The 24537-nt window shown below is 38.1% G+C and overlaps 2 protein-coding genes across 2 annotated transcripts in view; one reads left to right on the forward strand and one right to left on the reverse strand.

Moving 5' to 3' along the window:
- Positions 1-568: 568 nt before the first annotated feature.
- Positions 569-1168, reverse strand: LOC126471194 (piggyBac transposable element-derived protein 2-like). Its single transcript, XM_050099306.1, has one exon. The coding sequence runs from the start codon at positions 1166-1168 to the stop codon at positions 569-571; it is 600 nt and encodes a 199-aa protein (XP_049955263.1).
- A 2626-nt stretch (positions 1169-3794) lies between these two features.
- The window catches only part of LOC126470597 (apoptotic protease-activating factor 1), a 262484-nt gene continuing 241741 nt past the window's right edge, over positions 3795-24537 (forward strand). Inside the window, exons 1-2 of the mRNA XM_050098549.1 lie at positions 3795-4295; positions 9618-9842. Of these exons, the coding sequence (XP_049954506.1) occupies positions 4158-4295; positions 9618-9842 (363 nt within the window). The 5' untranslated portion in view covers positions 3795-4157. The remainder of the gene's footprint in view (positions 4296-9617; positions 9843-24537) is intronic.

Here is a 24537-nt window from a genome sequence, read left to right on the forward strand (position 1 = left end):
GGAGGATACTTACATTCCTTTTTTTCAGGGTAATTGGCTATTCCATCCAGTCTTGTATCTGCAGAACATCCAGTGCGTTGCCTTTTCTTCACGTGAGCATGGTCAGGGGTCTTTGATGGCCTGCCATGCTTCCTTTTCAGGCTTCCAAGCTCTATAACTGTTGTAGCAACTGATGCCTTGCATTCTACAAAAGAAATATTTCTTTCAGTGTCTCTTTTGTAAAGAACCCATGCATTTACTAGTGCAACTTTATAGAAGTGGAAAAATACTCTCAAATAAAACTTCTTGCTCTTCATTGTGTGAGGGTAGTGTGCAACCAGCCGGTCAGTCATGTCTACTCCACACATGAATTTGTTGTAGCATGCTACACCATATACCCTCTCTGTATCTATGTGAGCATGGTTCTTCACATCCCATCTTTTGACAGTATCAGTTGATGTCCCTCCAGCAAAGGTAAATATCATGTGGACAATGTTTCTATCCACCCATCACACAACTGTAATATTTTCATTAGAAGTAGCAATAGACATTGAACCTCAACCTGATTTCATTAGAGCTTTGCTGTTGGTCAATTTACTCTCTGCACACTTCGTCTGTTAGACCTTATGGTTCCCAATACATGAATTTTCTTTTGATTCAAATACGAAAGCAATTGGATTGTTGTGAAAAATTTGTCAAAAATGATCTTGTGATTCTTTCCTTCTAGCCCCTGGCACAATCTTACGACAGTGTTCCCAATAGGACCAAAGTTAGGGCTCAGTGTGTTATTCTGTCCCTGCCTTTTCTCTTGGTACATCACTAAAACTGTCACGTATCCATCTGAGCTAGAGCTTACCCATGCTTCGAATCCCCACTTTTTGGGTTTACACTTTATATACTGTTTTGCCCTGCTTCTACCCTTGAAGGTGATAATCATTTCATCTATAGATTGATATTCAGCAGGAGTTACTGTCCCTGAAAATGTCTCTCTCAGTATGTTCAAAATGGGTTTCGCTGTCACAAACATGTCAGTGTTGTTTTCAGGGGTTTCGTCATTGTCCACAAAATGTAAATACGTTTTTATTTTCTCAGATCTCTTTAGTGACATAATGTCAGCAATAAGATCCATTCTCAAAGCTAGGTTACTTGACCAGTATATACGATAGTTTGGGTACTTCATATATGTCATAATCGCTATATATATGTCATAATCGCTAAGAAGCAATGAATTTCACTTACTGAGACGGAGAAATTGCATTCACCATTTGAAAAAGCATACCGTGTTGTCTCTCTAACTATCATGTCCAGTGCTTCAGGAGTGAACATGTTGCAGTAGTAAAAATATGGTGTCTTTTCTACTGAAAGATCACTATTACTTTTGTAAACGCCACAGAATGCGGGAATGTTACCAACGAAGTTATTGTCCTTGTTTGGATATCATATAATACTGGAAGATGTTGGAGAATTCGAAACTGTGGAACTTGTAGTTGCACTATTGGTCTGCTCTGTCATTGACTGAATTGCGCTATCAACAGCTACACCAATGTCATCACCAACAACACTATCATCATCACAATCATCATCAGGAATATCATTTTCTTCATCACTTGTAATTTCATCCAAATCAGAACAATTGGCATCATCAACAGAATTTAAAAATGAGTAACGTTTCCTCTGGGCTCAATGTTTTCCTTCGATTCATTTTTAATAATGATGGAAGAGAAACTGTAAAATAAGTGAAAGTAACAAAATGTCAAACACGGTATTCTATAATTGAGACACTGGTAAAAAAAAATGTAAATGCCATGTGGCTAAGGCCTCCCATCAGGTAGACCATTCGCCTGGTGCAAGGCTTTCGAGTTGACACCACTTCGACGACTTTTGTGTCGATGGGGATGAAATGCTGATGATAAGGACAACACAACACCCAGTCCCTGAGTGGAGAAATTCTCTGAACCTGGACCGTTAGGTTTGACATTCTGTCGTGCTGACCACTCAGCTACCAGGGGCAGACGAGACACTGGTGGTTACGTTGTATTTCAGATTATGTTACCTATTGCACTGTGTCCACAAATGTGTACGTTTGTAAACAGTCGATTTATACAAAATAGTTCCCAAATATCACTATTTCAACAGTAACATTATAATAATATATGTTCAAAGCACACAATAAAAAATTGTAGACGAAAAATTATCCTGCAGAAAAGCGTAAATTATTATTTCAAATGTACATACTGAACAACAGACAGCTGTTCACAGATACAAAAATACCTCTCCATAAAAGTCAAAAGTAATGAACTAGGGACAAGGTAGACAACTTAAGGGAACACAATGGCCACAAATGTAACCACTGCCCACTACAGGACCTCATTTTCTTCAATATATTCAGCATAAGGTTAATGGCCACATATGTGCTAATATCCCTGAATAGGTTAACCATCATTGAACAATGGTCTTCATTTTGCATTTGTTCTTGTTTTGTTCTTTTCTAAGCCCCTCTTGAAAACGATGACTTGTTTCCTTTGAAAAATTTGCAGTTTTTCGCATTTTCCCTCTAGATAATGAGTGTTTGCATTTCTACTGTATTTGACGTCCGTCTTCACTCATTTTCTACCCTTTTTATGTTTTTTTCCTAACTAAGTTTATACATATGTTTTTTATTTGTTAAGATTTTTCTTACAATTCTTTAGCGATTACTTTGGTGTATATTGTAACACATTTTACCATTTGTTTTACTACCTTTCTCTAGTAAATCCTTTTCATGTGACTGAATTGCGCTATCATTCGGTTAGTCAAATTTGTCAATGCCTGGTGGTTCACATAAGTCTTCTTGTCAACAATTTTTTTCATTTCTTTATGAACTTCTTCAAATTTTCCTGTTATTTTTCGACACGTCCCTTATGTTTCTCATTTCCATTTTCTCTGCTAATCATGAATGAGGTACCTTTTACTTTGATTCTACATACTATAATTGGGGGGGGGGGGGGGGTGGTTTGCAGTTCACTGCCTGAAATCTACTAGCAACCTGTTATAAACTTTGGGAATTATAAGTAGCTGCCTTCTTATCTCCATTGCTGTATTGTTTGCGCTTAATTTTCCATAAACACGTATCACTGCTATATATTTCAATAAATTAGCAATGAACTCGGTAAAGCAACGATGCGTATCAGTAATTATTTAATTGAATATGCAAACGAAGACTAGGAAGACAATACTGAATAAACACCTAACTCAAACACGCTTTGTGTGCCAGATCTGCGGCGGTCTCCAGTGCATGCGCAGCGATTTATTTGCGCGAATATAATGCCAACAGATTTTTGCAATTTTGGTCAAATGTTCAAGTCCAGCTAACAATTTTGCGCATATTTCATGTCTATGCAAATCTCCTGCTCATATGAGCCGATTCGTTAAACAAAAGCCTCTCTTGGGAGAATACACTTCACGGGAATAATATCCAAATCGTAATGGAACATTTGCATTGTGTAACAGAAACAAAGCAAATAGAAACGTTTTTTCTTGGCTTGCAGCTATTCCCACTTGTGTTAAAATATTCGGCGACGTGGTAACTATGCTACGCAAGAGCTGCTCCAGAAGTGTGGTTAAATTAGACATAAGTTTGGTCGTTTAGAGAAGTCTTAAAATGAGTAAGCCAGCGAAAATATGTTAACTTTCGATGTAAGCAGACGACGACACTGTCCCTCGCACCCATAGCCCATCAATGTGAATTTAAGAACTGAACTTTGATGTTGCATCCCGTACAGTTCGTCATTTGAAATGCAATTGTTGAATGTATTGAAGTTCTGCTCCGTCACGTGCGAATCGACCTTCAACACTTTGATGAAATTCTCGCGGTCGTGTGTGAAACACTCTGCAAATAACATGTCATTTGTCAACTAGAAGAGGTCTTTGCACTCTTCCAAGGACGAGCAATTGTTTGAATGTACAAACAAATATTATCGGCGACGTATGCTAATTGTTTATAGTTTACAAACACAGTAAACAGTTGCTTGGTCTGTTGTGATGGTGATAAGATGCTTCGCTAATTCTTATCGCAAGAAAGGAGCATATGTTCAATTCGAACAAATGCAGTTATTGGAGCCGTATTTGTTAGTGACTTTGGTGACTAATTTCCCTTTGCTGGTGTTGGGAAAGTACCGCAGGTGCCACAGATCAGTAGGATGGATACGATAAAGAGGTTAAAACTGCAGAACCTGAGAGATGAAATTGTTCAAGATCTTGACGTTGACGACATTGTGGACGGCCTTGTTTCATCTGGCGTAATAACTGAAGAGGAACGGGAAAGTATATTTTCTGAAGTGAGTAAATAACGTCAGCTGTTGGTTGAGTTGTTGATTATTCATTCTCTATGTTCGATGGAAGTATGCCTCCTCTGATTTCCTTTGTTTCATATTTTATCGCTTCGTTACAACAAAGCTCTCCGTCTGAGGTAATATCGGAAAAGGTGACTAAGGGCTTTGTCTATCTGTCATTATTGAAGCCTCTATGGCTCCAGAGAGTTTTATTTGATTTATTTATTATAACTTATTCACGTTTGAGCAGTACTAGACCATGCATTGTACAAAATAGGTTATTTTCAGTGTTGTGTTTTAGTTTTCCTTAGTGCCCGTATTACTTTCCTTGTCTCAAAATTTTCTAGTTTCCGGTCATCAAACCAAATTATTCCCATCTTCCTGGATTTTGTGCAAGTCAAATTCCCCAGTCGTGAATTTTCTGCCTAAATGCTTTCCTCTCTTGTATAACATGGTGCGTTGTTCCTCCTCCTTTCAGGCCGTCTTTTACAGCACCGATCCATTTTGTCGTTTATTTTTGTTTTACTGTAGATTTTTAGTATTCAACAACCATTCTAGTTAATCTGATTGGCCCCGTTCTTTTAGTATTTCCATAGAATTTTAACGTACCCCCTCCTCCCCAATTTCCGAGCACATGTTAGTGTACGTTACAGTCGGCACGTTCCTTGTGCTATATAATTTCTTCCTAATATTTTAATTATTACTTTTCATCCTCTTGTTTCGATTTCTTCAATATGTCTGTGTAAAATGAGTGTCACAGCCCCATAAAGACACTGATGTCATGTCTATGTCTCAGTTTGTTGTATTTTGAGAGGCATTTTTTGTTATAGATGTTTCTTGTAAACCTGAAAGTTTGACAATAAATTCGTTACCAGTATTAACCATGCCTGTTACTCAGAAGTATTTGAACTGAGAAACTCTCAAGTTTTCTCATATTCAGTTTTTATAATTTCGTGTTCCATGTTGTTGCCTGGCTTGTATTTTCTTTTCTCAAACACTATTTGTACCCTTACCATTTGTGCTGTTTCTGTAAGCATTTGTATATGTCTTTGTGCGGTTTGAATGTGGTGACAGAGAATAGCTGGACTGCCTGCAAAAGCTTAGCAATTTATCCTAATATAGGTTCCTCTGATTTTACTGGTGCATCAGTTACTAGCTCTGATTTTAGTTTCAGCGCTGTGGGATTCCATTATCTAAAACATATCTGAAAACCAATGGACAGTCACATTTTCTCACTTCTGTTTTATTTTCATATTATTCTGAAATTTCTTCCCTGAATTTTACCTTAGATTTTGCAGCATTTCATGGTCCACTAATAATTGTAGTGGTTTTGGGATCCAGTCTTTGTTCTTTCAGAATTTGGAAGAGACACTTAACATATTCCCTATTGTACTTTGTTACGAATTCTTTGTTGTCTGAGGCTGTTTCAGGATTGAAATTTGTGCTGAACAAGTTCAGTTCAGTCTGAAACCTGCTTGATACTCACCACTTTTGTATTAAAGTTGTTGTTGATCTCAGTCCAAGAGACATTGAGATAGAATTTTGTATGGAATAGAAAGAAGAGAAATCCCTCAATAATTATCAACATCTGTTCTGTGTCCCATTTATATAGTGGATCTATAGTTTTCCAGTCGTCAGGAATTTTCTCTGTTCGACAATCATTTTGGATGATCAGTTAATTTATTTTAAGCCTGTTGTACCAGCTGGTTTCAGGCATTCTAAAATAATTCCATCTTCGCCAGATAACCTACTGTGCTATTTTTTTTTTTTTTTTTTTTTTTTTTTTTTTCTACGTGTTCTCTTCATTTGGTACTCTTGAATTTGCATTAATTTTAGGAGAATTTCTGGTTGAATCCGTTGTGTGGCCAGAGCAGTTTAGAAGTTTTTAAGAATATTTACAAAGTTCTCTGCAATTTTCTTGGTTGTTAAGTGCCAATTGTCCATTTTCCTCCTTGAAGCAGAGATATTGATATTTAGATTTGTTTTAAGGGTTTTATAAAAATTCCTAACTTTTTTTGTGGAAGTCGTCTTCAGTTTCATGAAGCTGATTGTTTTCATATGATCTTTTTGCCGGTCTAGTTTTGATATTTATTTGGTAATTGTCAGGATAATGTCATGAGCATTTTCTGATTTGTTACTACCCATTGCTTGAAAATCTTTGTGCTGTGATTTTACTGTGTGTTCACAATCTTCCACCAGTGATGCTTTTTCTGCTTTTCTAAAGGTATCTGATCGAGTGAGGTGACAGGGGTTAGCTGTTCAGACTCGCATCTGGCCATCCAGATTTAGGTTTTCCATGGTTTCCCTAAATTGCTCCAGGCAAATGCCAGGATGGTTCCTCTAAAGGGGCCCAACCGATCTCCTTCCCCAGCCTTAACACAATTCGAGCATGTCTTCCGTCACTAATAACCTCAATGTCAATAGGGTGCTTAACCCAATCTTCCTTCCTTCCTTCTTAAAGGAATCTGATTTTGAGTAGTTTTGATAAGCTTGTGTTTGAGTTGTTCTGAAGTTTGTGCTGTGTTTGTCGATTTCATTTGCTAGTACTAGTGGTTACATTTTGTCATTGTCAAATTTAGGAATCACGAACATCCTTTTGCCAACTTTCTGGCACTTTAAATTTAATTTCACTCGGGGTAAGTAGTGGTCTGTTGTCAATATTTGCCCCGTTGCATACTTGAACATTTAATGAACATTAAAAATCTTCTTGTGATATGGAATCCACCAATATTGTTGTTGGGAAATCATCATGAGGATTTTGAAAATTTTTTTATGGAAATGGATTGTCATTATTTTGAGGTTGGAATTTCTACTCAGTTCTACCAGTCTCTTCCAGTTTTGATATGCCCATGTGTGTGTTTTCTTGGATTTTCTCTCTTTCCCTAAGTGTGCATTAAAATCACCTGTTGGAACTATCACATGATTTTTGGAATTATTGTGATTCTATTTTCTACCACCTCCCATGATTTGTCTGTTTGTTTTATTGTCTTTTTTGAGTTACATATGTGCATTAATTACTGATTACATTTTATTTGCACAGATTAAGGAAATTACCATTGATCTGTTGTTCATAGATTTTACTTCCGTTATGGAACTAAGAACATCTTCTGAAATGGCAAATTCAGACCCCAGATGGGATTTTTTTGAATGTTTTACTTTGAACAGTGTGGAATTTCCAAAATCCATAGTGTTCTCATCTGGAAATCTTGTTTCTAGTGCAGCTAAAATTTTCAGTTTCTTTTTTTCCCCTTAAGAGTTTCCCATAATTATGTAGAGTTTCCTCACTTTAGGGATGCATTAATGTTGAGTGTGCCAAAGAAAGTTTAGATTTCCTTTGATTTGCATTGCAACATCTCAGTATAGACCCCCCAGAAGCCAACAGACCAGTTGCACCACTCATGCCAGAGCCTTTGTTACCTCCTCAGGTAATTTTGTGATTACTAAAACTCTCAGTTGCTGTACTTGGAATTACAGTGATGAAAAAAAAATCCCCTTGATTGTCAAGACTGGATTGGAGTGGTTAATTCTATTATTCTGAGCTCTTGCCACCACCTCTGGTGACCAGATGCCAACACACTGCCACTTTATCAAAGTCGGACACAAAGTGAATTTTGTTTTGTTAAATGAAATGTGTCTTGTTCTAGTTGTTACAGCATATCGAGATCTATTCTCTCCACCCTTGCTGGTACCATTGAGATCTTTGGTTTCTTTCTAGCAATAGTCCATCACAAGATTTTTAATAATTAGGAATGTTATAAATGTTCAATGTTACCCCTGTTGGCTACATGGCAAACTCCGGCGTGGTAGCCAAACTTGTCCCACACAAGTGAAAGCATATCTGCTGTTGCTGAGTACATGGCTGCAGTGATCTGGTTCCACAGATTGTTCAGAGTGGTTGGTAGAGGTGTAACGTAAACAGCTTTCTTCACATAACCCTATAAGAAATAGTTGCAGGCTGTGAGATCAGGAGATCTTGGTGGCCAGAAGTGCAGAGCCAGGTCCTCAAACCCCCTGTGACCGATCTAGTGCTGAGGAAGGGAGTCATTCAAAAACCCTTATACATAATGGTGCCAATGGGCTGTAGCTCCATCCTGTTGGAAAATGAAGTCCTGGGAATCTTCCCTAAGTTGAGGGAACAGCCATTGTTCCAACATGTCCAGGTACATGATTCCCGTTACAGTTCTTTCCGCAAAGAAAAATGGCCCATAAACCTTTGTACAGGATACAGCACAGAACATGTTGATCTTCTGTGAGTCTCTTTCACGTTAGAATGGTGAATGTGGATTTTCCATACCCCATATGCTAACATTGTGTCTGTTGACTTTTCCACTAAGGTGAAATGTCACTTCATCGCTAAAAATTACAAGCTGTAGAAATGCATCATCCTCCATCTTTGCTAGCACATAACCACAAAAATGCGAGATGCTTCTCTTTGTCATTGGGGTTGAGAACCTGCACAAGTTGTAATTGGTAGGGTTTGTACAGCAAATGCCATCTCAGAACTTTCCATACAGTTGGTTGGGGTATTCAAAGCTCTTGACTGGCTCTGTTGGTAGATTTACTAGGGCTGAGCACAAAACTTTCTTGAATGCATAGGACATCATCCTCTGACACACACAGTCGGTCTGTGCTTTTTCCTTTGCACAAATTCCCAGTCTGTTTAAATTTCTTAAACCAGTGGCTAATGCTTTTGTGAGTTTGTGGTTGAATACCGAATTCGGTACGAAATGCCCTCTGCACTGCAATTTGTGACTCACTTTTTGTGAAGAACGCACAAAACCTTGTGCTCCACGCTTGCTATATCACTCACAACTGACAGTGAGATGGAATGATGGCACTATTGCCATGCGAACTCTGCTGACCATTTCTGAAACCATCACCGCCCACCTGCAAACACCTGCAAAAAACTTTGAAACTTCCTCTTTTCATTGGGATAAAGCTTGTTCATTTTGGATTTGTACTTGAATACATATGAATTTTTGAAAATGGGTCCTTCATTTAGAATAACCCTGTATTGTTTTGTTGATAATTTTTGACTTACCATTAAGAAGCTAAGCTTATTTGCATAGTATAGTATATGAAGATTTATTTCAGGGAATGTGATTCTAACTGTTTTTTTAATGGGGCTTATTTGTCTTCTTTTGGGAGTTCATTCTGTTTCAAGCTGAAATGTTTTCTTTTGGATTTCTAGGTTCTGCTTACTGTACGAAATTGTAAATAATTCTGTATGACAGCTCTGTTTAATTATGTGACCCTTTTGTGTTTTGGAATTATTCTTTAAAACTGATTTCCACAAACTGCCGATTTACAATATTTTGTTGTTTACAGAAAACACGAAAAGCCAGAGTACGTCACTTGCTCGATTTGCTTCCAAGTAAAGGCTCATGTGCGTTTGATAATTTCGTGAGAAATCTGAAGAATGAGTACCAGTGGCTTTATTCAAAGTTAATAGAGGACACTGATCCAAGTCAAGATGAAGAAAAATTTCTAGATGCCTTACTGTTAGGTGGAATACCTCGCACCCCACCACACAACGTAGAAAGACAGGAGACTGTAAGTGACTGTTCTTCTGATAGCTAATGTTAAGGGTTTTCTAAGTTAAAATAAAGATTTCACTTGTCTGCTTTGATCAGAATGGCAGACAAAATCACTCGTTGAAAACTAGCATGTATAAAATATGCACCATGCTACAAAGTATTAGTTATTCTCATATCAGATTCATTGGATTTTCTGATTCTCATACATAGTCACCTTTCAATCTAATCTAGACCTTGGGGTGTGCTACAGATCACTCTGTCACCACAACCTATACTCAAAAAAGAGGTAAAATTTAATTAGTCTACTGTTCTGTCTTAGTTTTTCAAAAGCCACATCATCAGTACGTCACAGGTCAAAGCCAACTACAAGTTTTTGGTAGATTCAGCCTATCTACTGGCATCATACCTTGGTTTAGTTTGGGATTTCCCTTTGTTATGTCACAGACATCAGTGATCACTTTCTCTCCAAGATGGTAGGAGGTGCAACTTACTTATCAGATTATCTTATAGTCAAGAACTTAAATTTTAAACAAATTTAAACGTGGTGATTCTTTGACTTCTGAATCTCTCTCTCACACACACACACACACACACACACACACACACACACACACACACCTGCAATCTCGATTGTAGTGACAGGCTGTTACATCGTTGCCAGCTTTTGCTCCATATTGAATGAATTTACTTTTATACGTGACTACAGTCACAAGGTAAATACAGAAATATACTATTACTTAAGAAATCCCAGAGTATTTTGGTGAATGTTGTATATTGCATCATTCATAGACTAACAAAACGAGCAAAGGATCCATAACATAGATCTTATTGTTAATAACACAGGAATCGAAGGATTGTTCCATACTCTGAAAATGTTGAAGGGAGACCTCCAGAGAAGATAAGTTACTCTATGCACTAGTTGTGATCACAGTGAAAGAAACAACAAGAGCAGTTACGTCATGGGAAGTATCTGTAACAATTGATGTACATACATATCTTACAGACACATGAACTACTTGGACTTGACTTATAAATTGACAGAGGGTCATAGTGGTATATGGTATTGTTTTTACAGTACTGGGACCAACTGAATGAGGCAGTGGTGTTGTTAAGATACAGACCTCGTATTCGGGAGGATGGAGTTTGCTCTGTGTAGCGATCCTGATTTGGGATGGTTTTCCTAAACCATTTCAGGCAAATGCTGGAATAGTTCCTTCATTGAGGCTGTGGCTGACCACTTGTTCTATCATTGTAGAAGTGTACTTATATATTTGATGTGGTTGTATATTTTTGAGCTATTTATTTTCATTCCATGATGATGATAAATCCTATATCATTGTAGGTGATCCCTTGATAAATAAACAAATAAACCACAAAAACGGGTAGTCACTGATGTGACCGGGATTTATGCAAGGCCTATCAACTTCTGATGTGTGAGGTCCATGGAGTCTAAAGGCAAACAAAAATTGCTCTGATAGTAATTGTAGTTGTATATAATAGTCAAAGCAATTCATCATTATGAAAGTATGTTTCATATAGGATGGATATTATATGGTGTCTGATTTTAGTTGTTAAAATATCTTTGACTGTATTAAAACAATTCAGTATTTATGTATTTAAACACTTTTTGGAAATAACAGAGCATAAGTAATATGTTTTATTCACCTCTAAAGATTGAAGTTAAGTACATGCATGTGTCATCTTTCATTACTTTTTTGTGGATCATTTTTTATATCATTTTAAACATGAAGGCACCACAGAAACTTGTAATGTGTCATTAAATCCACTCATCTCACAAAGCAAAATGAAATTACTATAGATAACAAATACTAAAAAAATATGTTATCAAATGCATTCTCTCTTGCCAAACATGCTCTCTTGCTGTAACATAATATTTCAAAGGCACAGTTCTGCCAGTTGAGGAATCAGAGAATATTCATTTTTACAGGAAAGGTGTCATCAACACAGAAGATTTGTGTGAAAACTTCTGACCTTTGAAAACAAGAGTCTATTGTAGTCAAGTATGTCAGTGCTTTTCTCAGATAGAGAGCAACCTTGACACAGTCAGATTACAAATTGACCCACATGTAGTAGAGGGTAAAGATTTGTGTACAATGAAAGTATTGTTTGCCTCAGTGACAATCACTGTGACAACCATGTTCTCACAGCTTATCTGTAACATGAAAGGTGCATGGGAAAATTAGATACTAGGAAAAGATTCATAAATATTACGTAGTTATTGGAACCTCCTGTAGGAGTTGAGATTTTTGGATGATTGCCAAAAATTAAAAGATAAAAGTGACATTACGCCAGTTACTTTTGTTTAACTATTGTGATCCCAGTGTAAAGTTGGTTGTGTTGGTAGGGTTACCTTTCTTAATAATTATAAACAAAAGAATCATGGAAAAAATGTAGGACTGTGTATTATATTCTACACATTAGCATTGTAGCTAAAATCGAGACTTTGATGACAGTTAAATTTGTGAAATAATGAAATTAATTACTCTAATGAAAAATTGTATCACATTCTGTACTTGAGCTTTGTAGCTAAAGTCAAGGTGTATTAGAGCCAAGCTGAATGCATTGTGGTACTGGAAAACATTGTATCAGTAATTAAAATGTTGTTGTTGTTGTTGTGGTCTTCAGTCCTGAGACTGGTTTGATGCAGCTCTCCATGCTGCTCTATCCTGTGCAAGCTTCTTCATCTCCCAGTACCTACTGCAGCCTACATCCTTCTGAATCTGCTTAGAGTATTCATCTCTTGGTCTCCTTCTACGATTTTTACCCTCCATGCTGCCCTCCAGTACTAAATTGGTGATCCCTCGATGTCTCAGAACATGTCCTACCAACAGATCCCTTCTTCTAGTCAAGTTGTGCAACAAACTCGTCTTTTCCCCAATTCTATTCAATACCTCATCATTAGTTATGTGATCTACCCATCTAATTTTAAGCATTCTTCTGTAGCACCACAGTTCGAAAGCTTCTATCTCTTCTTGTCTAAACTATTTATTGTCCATGTTTCACTTCCATACATGGCTACACTCCATACAAATACTTTCAGAAACAACTTCCTGACACTTAAATCAATACTCGATGTTAACAAATTTCTCTTCTTCAGAAACGCTTTCCTTGCCATTACCAGTCTACATTTTATATCCTCTCTACTTCGACCATCATCAGTTATTTTGCTCCTCAAATTGCAAAACTCCTTTACTACTTTAAGTGTCTCATTTCCTAATCTAATTCCGTCAGCATCACCTGACTTAATTTGACTACATTCCATTATCCTCATTTTGCTTTTGTTGATGTTCATCTTATACCCTCCTTTCAAGACACTGTCCATTCCGTTCAACTGCTCTTCCAAGTCCTTTGCTGTCTCGTGACAGAATTACAATGTCATCGGCGAACTTCAAAGTTTTTATTTCTTCTCCATTGATTTTAATACCTACTCCGAATTTTTCTTTTGTTTCCTGTACTGCTTGCTCAATATACAGATTGAATAGCATCGGGGAGAGCCTACAACCCTGTCTCACTTCCTTCCCAACCACTGCTTCCCTTTCATGTCCCTCGACTCTTATAACTGCCATCTGATTTCTATACAAATTGTAAATAGCCTTTCGCTCCCTGTATTTTACCCCTGCCACCTTCAGAATTTGAAAGAGAGTATTCCTGTCAACATTGTCAAAAGCTTTCTCTAAGTCTACAAATGCTAGAAATGTAGGTTTGCCTTTCCTTAATCTCTCTTCTAGGATAAGTCGTAGGGTCAGTATTGCCTCACGTGTTCCAATATTTCTACGGAATCCAAACTGATCTTCCCCAAGGATGGCTTCTACCAGTTTTTCCATTCGTCTGTAAAGAATTCGCGTTAGTATTTTGCAGCTGTGACTTATTAAACTGATAGTTCTGTAATTTTCACATCTGTCAACACCTGCTTTCTTTGGGATTGGAATTATTATATTCTTCTTGAAGTCTGAGGGTATTTCGCCTGTTTCATACATCTTGCTCACCAGATGGTATAGTTTTGTCAGGACTGGCTCTCCCAAGGCCGTCAGTAGTTCTAATGGAATGTTGTCTACTCCCGGGGCCTTGTTTCAGCTTAGGTCTTTCAGTGCTCTGTCAAACTCTTCACGCAGTATCATATCTCCATTTCATCTTCATCCACCTCCTCTTCCATTTCCATAATATTGTCCTCAAGAACATCGCCCCTGTGTAGACCCTCTATATACTCCCTCCACCTTTCTGCTTTCCCTTCTTTGCTTAGAACTGGGTTTCCATCTGAGCTCTTGATATTCATACAAGTGGCTCTCTTTTCTCCAAAGGTCTCTTTAATTTTTCTGTAGGCAGTATCTATCGTACCCCTCATGAGATAAGCCTCTACATCCTTACATTTGTCCTCTAGCCATCCCTGCTTAGCCATTTTGCACTTCCTGTCGATCTCATTTTTGAGATGTTTGTATTCCTTTTTACCTGCTTCACTGACTGCATTTTTGTATTTTCTCCTTTCATCAATTAAATTCAGTATCTCTTCTGTTACCCAAGGATTTCTTCTAGCCCTTGTCTTTTTACCTACTTGATCCTCTGCTGCCTTCACTATTTCATTACTCTAAGCTACCCATTCTTCTTCTACTGTATTTCTTTCCCCCATTCCTGTCAATTGTTCCCTTATGCTCTCCCTGAAACTCTGTACAACCTCTCTGGTTTAGTCAGTTTATCCAGGTACCATCTCCTTAAATTCCCACCTTTTTGCAGTTTCTTCAGTTTTAATCTACAGTTCATAACAAATAGATTGTGGTCAGAGTCCACATCTGCCCCTGGGAATGTCTTACAATTTAAAACCTGGTTCCTAAATCTCTGTCTTTCCATTACATAATCTGTCTGAAACCTTTTAGTATCTCCAGGGTTCTTCCATGTATACAACCTTCTTTCATGATTCTTGAACCAAGCGTTAGCTATGGTTAAGTTATGCTCTGTGCAAAATTCTACCAGGTGGCTTCCTCTTTCATTTCTTAGCCCCAATCCATATTCACCTACTATGTTTCCTTCCCTTCCTTTTCCTACTGTCGAATTCCAGTCACCCATGACTATTAAATTTTCATCTCCCTTCATTACCTGAATAATTTCTTTTATCTCATCATACATTTCATCAATTTCTTCATCATCTGCACAGCTAGTTGTCATATAAACTTGTACTACTGTAGTAGGTTTAGGCTTCGTGTCTATCTTGGCCACAATAATGCGTTCACTATGCTGTTTGTAGTAGCTTACCCGCACTCCTATTTTTTTTATTCATTATTAAACCTACTCCTGCATTACCCCTATTTTATTTTGTATTTATAACCCTGTATTCACCTGACCAAAAGTCTTGTTCCTCCTGCCACCGAACTTCACTAATTCCCACTATATCTAACTTTAACCCATCTATTTCCCTTTTTAAATTTTCTAACCTACCTGCCCGATTAAGGGATCTGACATTCCACACTCCGACCCGTAGAACGCCAGGTTTCTTTCTCCTGATAACGATATCCTCTTGAGTAGTCCCCGCCCGGAGATCTGAATGGGGGACTATTTTACCCAAGAGGACGCCATCATCATTTAATCACACAGTAAAGAAAGCTGCATGCCTTTGGGAAAAATTATGGCTGTAGTTTCCCCTTGCTTTCAGCTGTTTGCAGTACCACAACAGCAAGGCAGTTTTGGTTAATGTTACCAGGCCAGATCAGTCAATCATCCAGACTGTTGCCCTTGCAACTACTGGAAAGGCTGCTGCCCCTCTTCAGGAACCACACGTTTGTCTGGCCTCTCAACAGATACCCCTCCGTTGTGGTTGCACTTATGGTACGGCTATGCAGTCAGATGTAAACCAAACATTCACCACGACAGGACCATGGAATATTTCCATTCAAAAGTAATTGCTACACATGTACCCAATTGGGAGATGAGATTATTCCTGATTCATAGAACATGGTCAGCCGGTGACAGATCCGCAACTGCCCTCACTCTTGTACTTCCTCATCCGACAGAAACCGTGGTCCACGCACATCTTTCTTCAGGCGCCAAAGATGTGAAACTCACATGGTGAATGATCCAGGCTGTGCTGAGGATGTTGCAGTGTTTCCCAATCAAATCACTGGAATGTGGCTTTCGTCCAAATGACAGTGTGGGGGCGGGTGTTACTATGCAACAGGATGATGCCATCTGGCAACATTAGTGGGTGTTTTGATTTTATGGTGCATCACATTGTGTGCAAAGCATCTCCATAATTCTGCTCATTGATTGCAGCTCCATGCTTGAGGAACTCACTGAGCAGAGAGCTACTCCAGCTGAAGGAGGAGGTCACCGTGAGCTTACATTGTGCCACCATTTTGAGCCCAAGAGCAAACAGCAAAGCCAACAGTGCAGACATCCCACATTTCTCCCGCCAAAGAAATCCAAAGCTGTTCACACATGTTCCAGTAAGATCATGATGACATTATTCGACTGCATGTGCCCCCTGATCTTTGATTTCCTAGAGCATGAAACTGTGATCAGTGCGCAGTGCTACAGAGACAGTTTGCAGAAATTGTGATGTGCCATAAAACCAAAACGCCTAGCAGTGCAGTCGGATGGAATCATCCTGTTGTACGATAATACTTGCCCCACACTGCCAATTAGATGAAGGCGCTTCAGTGATTTGCTTGGGAAACCTGGATCATTCACCATGTAAATTTCATGTCTTTGGTGACCTGAAGAAAGATGTATGTGGACACCAGTTTCAGTCAGATGACAAAGTGCAAGAGTAGGTGTGGTTATGGATGAGTCACCAGCTGACTGCATGCTATGAAACAGGAATTGGTTGTCTCTTCTCCCAGTGGGATAAATAACTTAATGTGTGTGGTGATTACTTTTGTATGGAACCATTCCGTGGTCCCATTGAGGCAGGTATTCAATTTTCATTTGACTGCTTCTCATAGGTATCTTCATCTTTGAGTGAAGTGTAGCCAAAAAAGAGTGAACTAGCAGTAATTAAATATAGCAACATTCAATTAACGTATATAAAATGAGAAGTAATTGAAACGTTTGGTTTTGTATTCTGTGGTCTTCTTTCTTTTTGGGTAATGTTATATATTTTGGCATTGTGTCAAGATCATTTGGCACCCCTCTTATACATTATGTTATTTTAACTATGTAATTGCCAATCATTGTTTATGGACTCTTGAAATACCTCACTTGTACAACCATGGTTCGTACTTTGTGATGTAAAGTTACTGTTTTCTCTGTGTCGTATTCTCTCGTAGAACTATGAAGTTGAAGTGTAGAAAGGGACACAATGTTTTCTTTTGTACTTTATCTATTTCATTCATGTTTTCATTAATATTTAGCTGAATATTTGTTTATGCCTCTTGGATATGCATTATGCTACACTTGGTAGTCGATTTTTTTTTTTTTTTTTTTATGACAGTTAAAATTTTGACAATAGGTATAAGTCAGGATACAATATATTTTTGTGTTGCATATTTGATTTTCAGTGTATTAAATTTTACAGTGCACCTATGTGCAGCTGAAGTGTGGAATAATGTGCACAGTTATTCAATGTATAGTATATGTTACCATTAAAATTTTTAGATGCATCATGTTCTTCACTTCGGCTACATATTTAAAGTGTAGGATTCACTGAACAATTTTGTGTTAGTCATACATTTCATTGTATCAGATACAATTTTGTTGCATTCGTGAATTTAGATATGTGGTCATTCCTTGTTAAATCAACAAATGAAAGTATGGTCTTCAACCTGACCCTCTTTTATTTATTTGACATTGAGTATGCTTGCAGTATTCACAAATAGATACACAAAACAATTTGTTTTATTGATGAAAGGTTACTGAGTAATGGGTGCTCAAAAAAGGAGGGAAAAAATAAAATTTTTTACTTGCAGAACAGTATTGATTTGTTCACAGCTTCTGTATAATTAAGCTATAACAATGAAACTGAGTTCATTTGAAAGCTATTTTAAAGGTCTTTCATATGATAGAAAACATAATTAGTTGAATATAAATACCCATTTTTAAATAAAAACATCATTATTAAATGTACTGAATTTGGAAAAACTTTTTTTTAAAATTCTCAAAGGTATATACGTGAAAGATACTGTTTTCCTCTGCATATTATGAAAGTTTCAACTTAGGATGAATGTGAGATTACTATGATAAGTAATTTTATGTTTAAGTTGGAGCTATAAAAATCCACCAGAAATTAATTTATTTTAAATATTAGGTCTACTTCTCATTAGTAGGTGTGTGTTTTTGTATAGCTAAATGTGAATGTCAAAATAAAATAGCATATAACAGGTGAAAAAAGAAACCAATATTTTCCTTATCAGCATTGAATTAGAAAATATAACGAGTTGCAGACCTTCAAAGAAATACATCAGAATACCTGAGATAGGTCAAAAATCAGTTAGTTATTAATTCCTGTTACTTATTGAAATGAGTCATATCAGTCCACGTTTTTAGCCAATCAGTTGGTTGCACATCACCATATCTTAATGGGATAATGTATACGTTTGCCCTACAGCAATTTGAGGTTTCACATTGCCTTTACTTCCCTGCCGCTGAGAGAACGAATGTCTGCACGACTGGGGAATGTGAAAGTTGTAGATGGTGCATGTAGACGTAAGAAGCTAACTAGGATTTCATCCTTTTCCTGAATTTTTTTTCCCTCAACTACACAGGCTGACCACCAGTGTCCCCACTGCATGCACAATCAGTATATCGTTTGATGTGATTCCACCATAATGGATCACTGTTCACAGCTGTCACCGTTCAATTTTCCTTTCCTTAGAGTCTGAATATGCCTTTGTTATTTTGTTCTTGCTTAGGGGAATAAAGGTTTACAAGTTTTTGCCATATTTCTCAAATCTCTCTGTGAATTGCAGTTATTCATTTTCAGTACTTCATTTACATGATGTTCCATAGTAGCATACTTGAAATCGATACTTTCTACATTATCCTTGGCAAACATACAAAATTGTTCAGGTGTCATAATTTGATCAGTGTACAGGTGTTGCAGACTTGGTCGGGCAGCTATATATTTGACTTTTCCACCAATCCATCACCCGCTCCTTTACTATGACAGGTGACTGGAAAATGCCATTGTGCTTCAGTATGAAAATCATCTTCATGACAGCACTGTTTCATTAAGATCTTCCTATTTTTATACTGAGCTGCCACCCTGCCAGAGGAGTAATATATTTTCAGCACTGTTTCATTAAGATCTTCCTATTTTTATACTGAGCTGCCACCCTGCCAGAGGAGTAATATATTTTATTTGGTTTGTTGTTATATTTTTTGGTCAGAAAGTCAATCAAGTAGGAGTGCAACAGATGCACAACAGCAGTGCCATGTGTGAGCCATTCTGATGAGACATGTGCTCAAGTTTGTCGCCATCCTTCCAATAAGCTGCAGAGAGACAAATCGTTGCTTGTGTGTTGGCTCTATGGTAACCTTGAACTTCATCCCGTATAGTAAATGTGTAGTTGTCAGCAAAATCACCAAAAACTTACCTTCTTGAAGCCCATTTTTCAATCATCTTGGTAGGTTGAATGGTGACTTGACATAAAGGAATGTCATGTAAATGATTTTAATTTGTCAAAAAGTTATAAAGTTGTCGGATGATTTTGTGACTGTTTCTAGAGGTGTATGCTCAACAGAGACCCATTGTTTGTAAGTTATCTGGTCAATATCATTAGTACTCAACAATTCTTGTAAGTGCTTGTTAAGTGTTTCTGATCCTAGACAGAACAGACATTCACCAAAATGGCAAACAGGCAATGATTCATTGCACACAACTCTGGCAAAGCAGCATTTTATTTGAGTGTCATCATTCACTGTCAGCTGAGCTACATTACATCCAGTCAGCCTGAATTGAAGTTTTGGTGAATACTACACATGCAGACACTATGCATTTTACTGCTTCCAGATAAAAAACAATTTTTGGGTCAAAGCTCAGGAAACTTTGAAATACATAAATTCCTTTCAAAATACTTAAAAGTAATAGCTTTTGCTTTTGAATGTTATCTCCAGCTTCTGTTATGAGCACAGAATCTTTTTTTGACAGGTACTGACCTGTGTATCTCAACAGAACAACAAAAGCTTTTTTTTACAAAATCAGTAGTCGTCTGATAATAGTCTTGCCAGGTTTTGTAAGGCCGGGGGGGGGGGGGGGGGACAAAGAACAAAATACTCTTGGCCTTCACTAAATCTTTTCCTTTTCTAGCCTTTTGTATATAGGCTATAAAAATTGAGGTTTTTCACTTGGGTTAAGTTTAGTTATGTAGGACTGTTCATTAATTTTGAATTACTAATTTAGCTAGTACTGCACCAAAAACAGATTTTGTGTGAAAGTATAATTTTGTAGCCAAAGAAATAAATATATATGATTTTGTAAAACTGTCATGTAGTAAAACAAAAATAATAATTCATGATCTGAATGACATTTAATCATAATAAACATAAAATTACTTTTGGTAGTGGTTGCTCATCCCAAGTTGAAACTTTCAGAGCACGTAGAGGGAAACAGTATCCTTCACATATATTTTTTGAGAATTATAAAAATATATTTTTTCAGAACTCAGTAAATTCAATAATGATGATTTTATTAAAAATGTATATACTGAGTGGAGAAAACTTGTGGCATGGAATTTTAACGCTGGGTAGCTGATGCCGTTGGGAACCAAAATTACATATGTTGTGTAAGTCGACAACACACCATATTTAAACTACGGAAATTTGGCGCCACGAGCTCCGATTGGCCACAGGATTGCTCTGTTGCCAAATGTACTGGACAATGCATGACTGTGAATGCTTTGCCTGCTGAAGATTGTGATGTATTCAAGGCATGCTTGGTGCTAGCACACAGCCTTCCACACTGGGGGCCTGGGGCTGAATTCACCAGAATTCCAGCACATTCATTGTAGTTTCATGAAAAGACATACTGGGAACAAACCCGTCAACAGCTGTTAGTTTGCATGCAGAAAGTCTTTTACAAATTGTGTTGGCCCTGAAAAGGGCCTTTTTTGTAGCAAGGACATTGTTTACTTAAAGCAGGTGCTCGAACTGGCAACCCTCTGATGCAACATAAGCTTGGTAATGTCAAACAGTGTTTCGCTGAACCTTTTCAAAGATTCCTGGCACTGACCTTATGAGATTGGTGGCATGTTGAATGCAATCCATTAATTCCTCTTTGTTTCTAGGTGGTTCACATCCAGGTGGGTGAACTAGAACCTTGAAAAATCCCCACAGGAAAGAGTCTGGTGACGTGAGGTCTGGTGATCGCAGGGGCCATGTCCTATGAGCACCTCTGCCAATTACCATCCCGTCAAAGAGTTCATTTAAATATCTGCGCACAGCACAACTGTTATGTGCAGGTGCCCCATCGTGCTGGAACCACATGCGTAGCTGTGTGTCCAAGGGAACATCTTCCAATAGGCCAGGTAGAGTTTCTTGTAAAAAGGGAAGGTAATTTGCCCCAGTAAGGCTAGGAGTTCAACAGACTGGCCCAATCAGATGGTCACCCACAATGCCTGTCCAAATGTTGAGCAAAAATCGTTCCTGGTGTCCATGGACGTAGGTGACGTGAAGGTTTCCCCTTGCCTGCTAATGAACGTTTTGAGTGTTGCAAAGGCCATCCTGATGGAAGGTGCACTCATCGGTAAAAAATACAATGTTGTAGAGATCTCGTGCAACCCATCGCAGAAACCACCAGTAAAACCATAGCCTGTGTTCATAGTCTGCCACAGGATTTAGGTCTTGGACAGGGTGGAAACTAAGTGGATGTTGGCAGTCATCCCTTAAAACCTCCCAGACTAGCCGATGAGTGACCCCCATGTTGTGTCCAACCACTCAAGTACTTGTCTAGGTGCTTCCTCGAAGTGCTTGAGAACAGTCTCTGCAAGTGCATCATCCAGTCACATTTGAGGTCTTCCAGCATCACCATTATATCCCACTAATGAGCCTGTTTTGCCAAGTCGCCGGTGAATTGCTGTAAACGTTTGAGGGTGTAGGTGGCATCTTGCTGGGTGCTGTTCCTCACATGACCGTTAAGCTTCATGCGCATTACTGTTGGCTAGTCCATAAACAAAAACCATATCTTTTTGTTCTTCAGATGAATACTGTGCCGCCATGCTTACTGTATGACTAAATCAAGGGTGACGTGTGTGTGCTTACGTATGAATGTCTCTGACATGATGTGGAGACAAACAGCAAGACCTATTCGACATGTGTGCATATCACATTGGGGCAGTGATGGGACGAGGGACGTTTCTGCGCGTGAACTGACAACCATAGTGCTGCCTGTCAACCAACGAACAGCAACAGGGCAGGCCCACAGCCAATTGGAACATGTGGCGTCAAGCTACCGTAGTTTAAAAATGATGCATTGTGTACCTGAACAACATTAGAAATTTTGGTTCCTACTGGCATCAGTTATCCAGGGTTGGAATTTTGTGACACAATTTTTCTCCACCCTGTATATTTTCTACAAATTATGTTTTAAATCGTATGAAAGCCCTCTAAAGTACTTTCATATGAACTCAGTTTCGTTGTTATAAAGGAAGTTGTGAATAAATCAATATTTTTCTGCACGTCATATATTTGATTTTTTTTAGCAGCCATTACACAGTAATTTCAAATAAATCTAAGGGGGTCAGGTCACAGAAGTTTTTTTCATCTTTTAAGTGCCTGTGATCTTTCTTGGCATGGACTACACAAAATGCCAAAAACATTTTGGAGGAATTTCGATCTTTGAACAATCAGTTACTGACTACAAGTCAAAAAGAGGGTCCGGTGTATGCATATTTCATATAATGACCACACAAACTCTTGATACTGTGGAATGTTCCTCAAGCCACTCAAACATAATCAGTTTGTGACTAGATGGTGCAGTGTACCGAAGGTACAGGTTGCCTTTGGCCTGCTGTATGTGGACAGTGGGATGTACATGGCCATACGGTACTTTTTTGCATCATTTACTGGTGAAACACAATGACAGACTTATCGGGATCCCCACTTTATTGTTTATGTAAACAGTCTACATTCAATAATTCCTCAACCACCTGCCTAAATGGTGGTCTTTTGCCATGGCCTCTCCAACTTGTCATATTGTTACAGTGTGTTACAAACACAATTTTTATCCGATGCTGTTGAACCTGGTGGCAACAGTTTATCCCCAAATCAAGGTACTGACAGTATATCTTTGGCATGGTGACATGTGGAAAGCCCAATGTCTACGTGACCTTCAAAGTGGAATGTGCCATGTTTGAGCATCCATGATCTGGCAATGATAAAATTTCCTGATATCGCACTTCTTGCTCATCTGGAATTAAACTGCCACAAAATGCCTAAGCATTCCCTTCACAATAGCACCAGGTGCTCTCCCTCCCTCCTTCCTCCTTTCCTCCCTCCCCCTTCCCTCCTTCCTCCAGCAGCATTTGGCCTTTTGGTGAAGAACACAACTCCCATACAGGATGACTAAGAATCAGCTTGTCATCCAGCAGTACAGTGTAGTATGTGGTGATTTACCTAGATTCTGTTAATGTTCATTTCTTGTGTTAGTTATATTAGTTATGAATATCTGTATTCTTTATATTGCTAAAACATTTTGTGGAAATAAAAAGGTCCCTAAGCATGTTTGCGCAATGTCTCTCCACTGATTTAAAAGTTGTACTGTGGAATGGTCAATATAACAATGTGAAGCAGCCTGTAGGTACACCTTAGCATTTGCTTTCTAAGGACAACAGCCATCTTCCTCTGACTCAATAGTAGTAATACAAAATCCCACTATTTTAATACATTCATTGACTGATAAATGGTTATTATTTCATTTCATCTTCTATTTTTTTTACTTCAGAAGGTCAGAACATTGCATGTTTCACTTCCCTTGCAACCAATATCACAAACATCTATGGAATGGGAAGCAGAACTGTGGGCCTCTCAGTGACCTGTGAGTTGTTGGTATAAACTCATGTGCACAACTAGAAAATTTGGCTGTTTAGTCATCAGCAGGCATTTAAGTGAGACTGAAAACTTGCTAGGATTTGGACAAATCTATTTTTGAGCTACAGTGTAGCTGTATGTGTATGTGTGTAAGGGGGCAGGGGATGTGTTTGTAAGGGGAAGAGGTGTGTGTGTGTGTGTGTGTGTGTGTGTGTGTGTGTGTGTGTGTGTGTGTGTGTGTGTGTGTGTGTCATAGTCATATACTTTCTTCAAGTTGACGATGATTGCTACACACTTATTTGCTCCCACCATTTGTATTTTATGATATATTTAAGGTTGAAGATCTGTTCAGTGCATGATGTATCTTTACAGACCTTACTTCATACTCACTCATTTCATCATTTAGTCTTTCTTCTACCTTGGTTTGAAATACTTTGGATAGTATTTTATATGGACCCAAAAATAGACTAACGCCTTTATTATTACTAGCTTCTTATTATCTTTTGTCTTCAGTGTACAGTGGAACCTTGCAATTCCCATAACACGCAATTAGCATAACAAGCAAAAGAAATCGTAAAAAAAAAAAATGACTCGCTTACCGAGTGATGTTTCGCATAATGAGTGATGAAGTGGTGGTGATTTAGTGTAACATCACTAGCCATTCGCGCGTGGCGTGGAAAACATTCAACAATATGAACATCTTTCATTGTCAGCAGTGGCATATGAACAATGTCATTATTACG

The sequence above is a fragment of the Schistocerca serialis genome, chromosome 3, assembly GCF_023864345.2.
Source record: "Schistocerca serialis cubense isolate TAMUIC-IGC-003099 chromosome 3, iqSchSeri2.2, whole genome shotgun sequence".
In the NCBI taxonomy this organism is placed as follows: Eukaryota; Metazoa; Arthropoda; class Insecta; order Orthoptera; family Acrididae; genus Schistocerca; species Schistocerca serialis.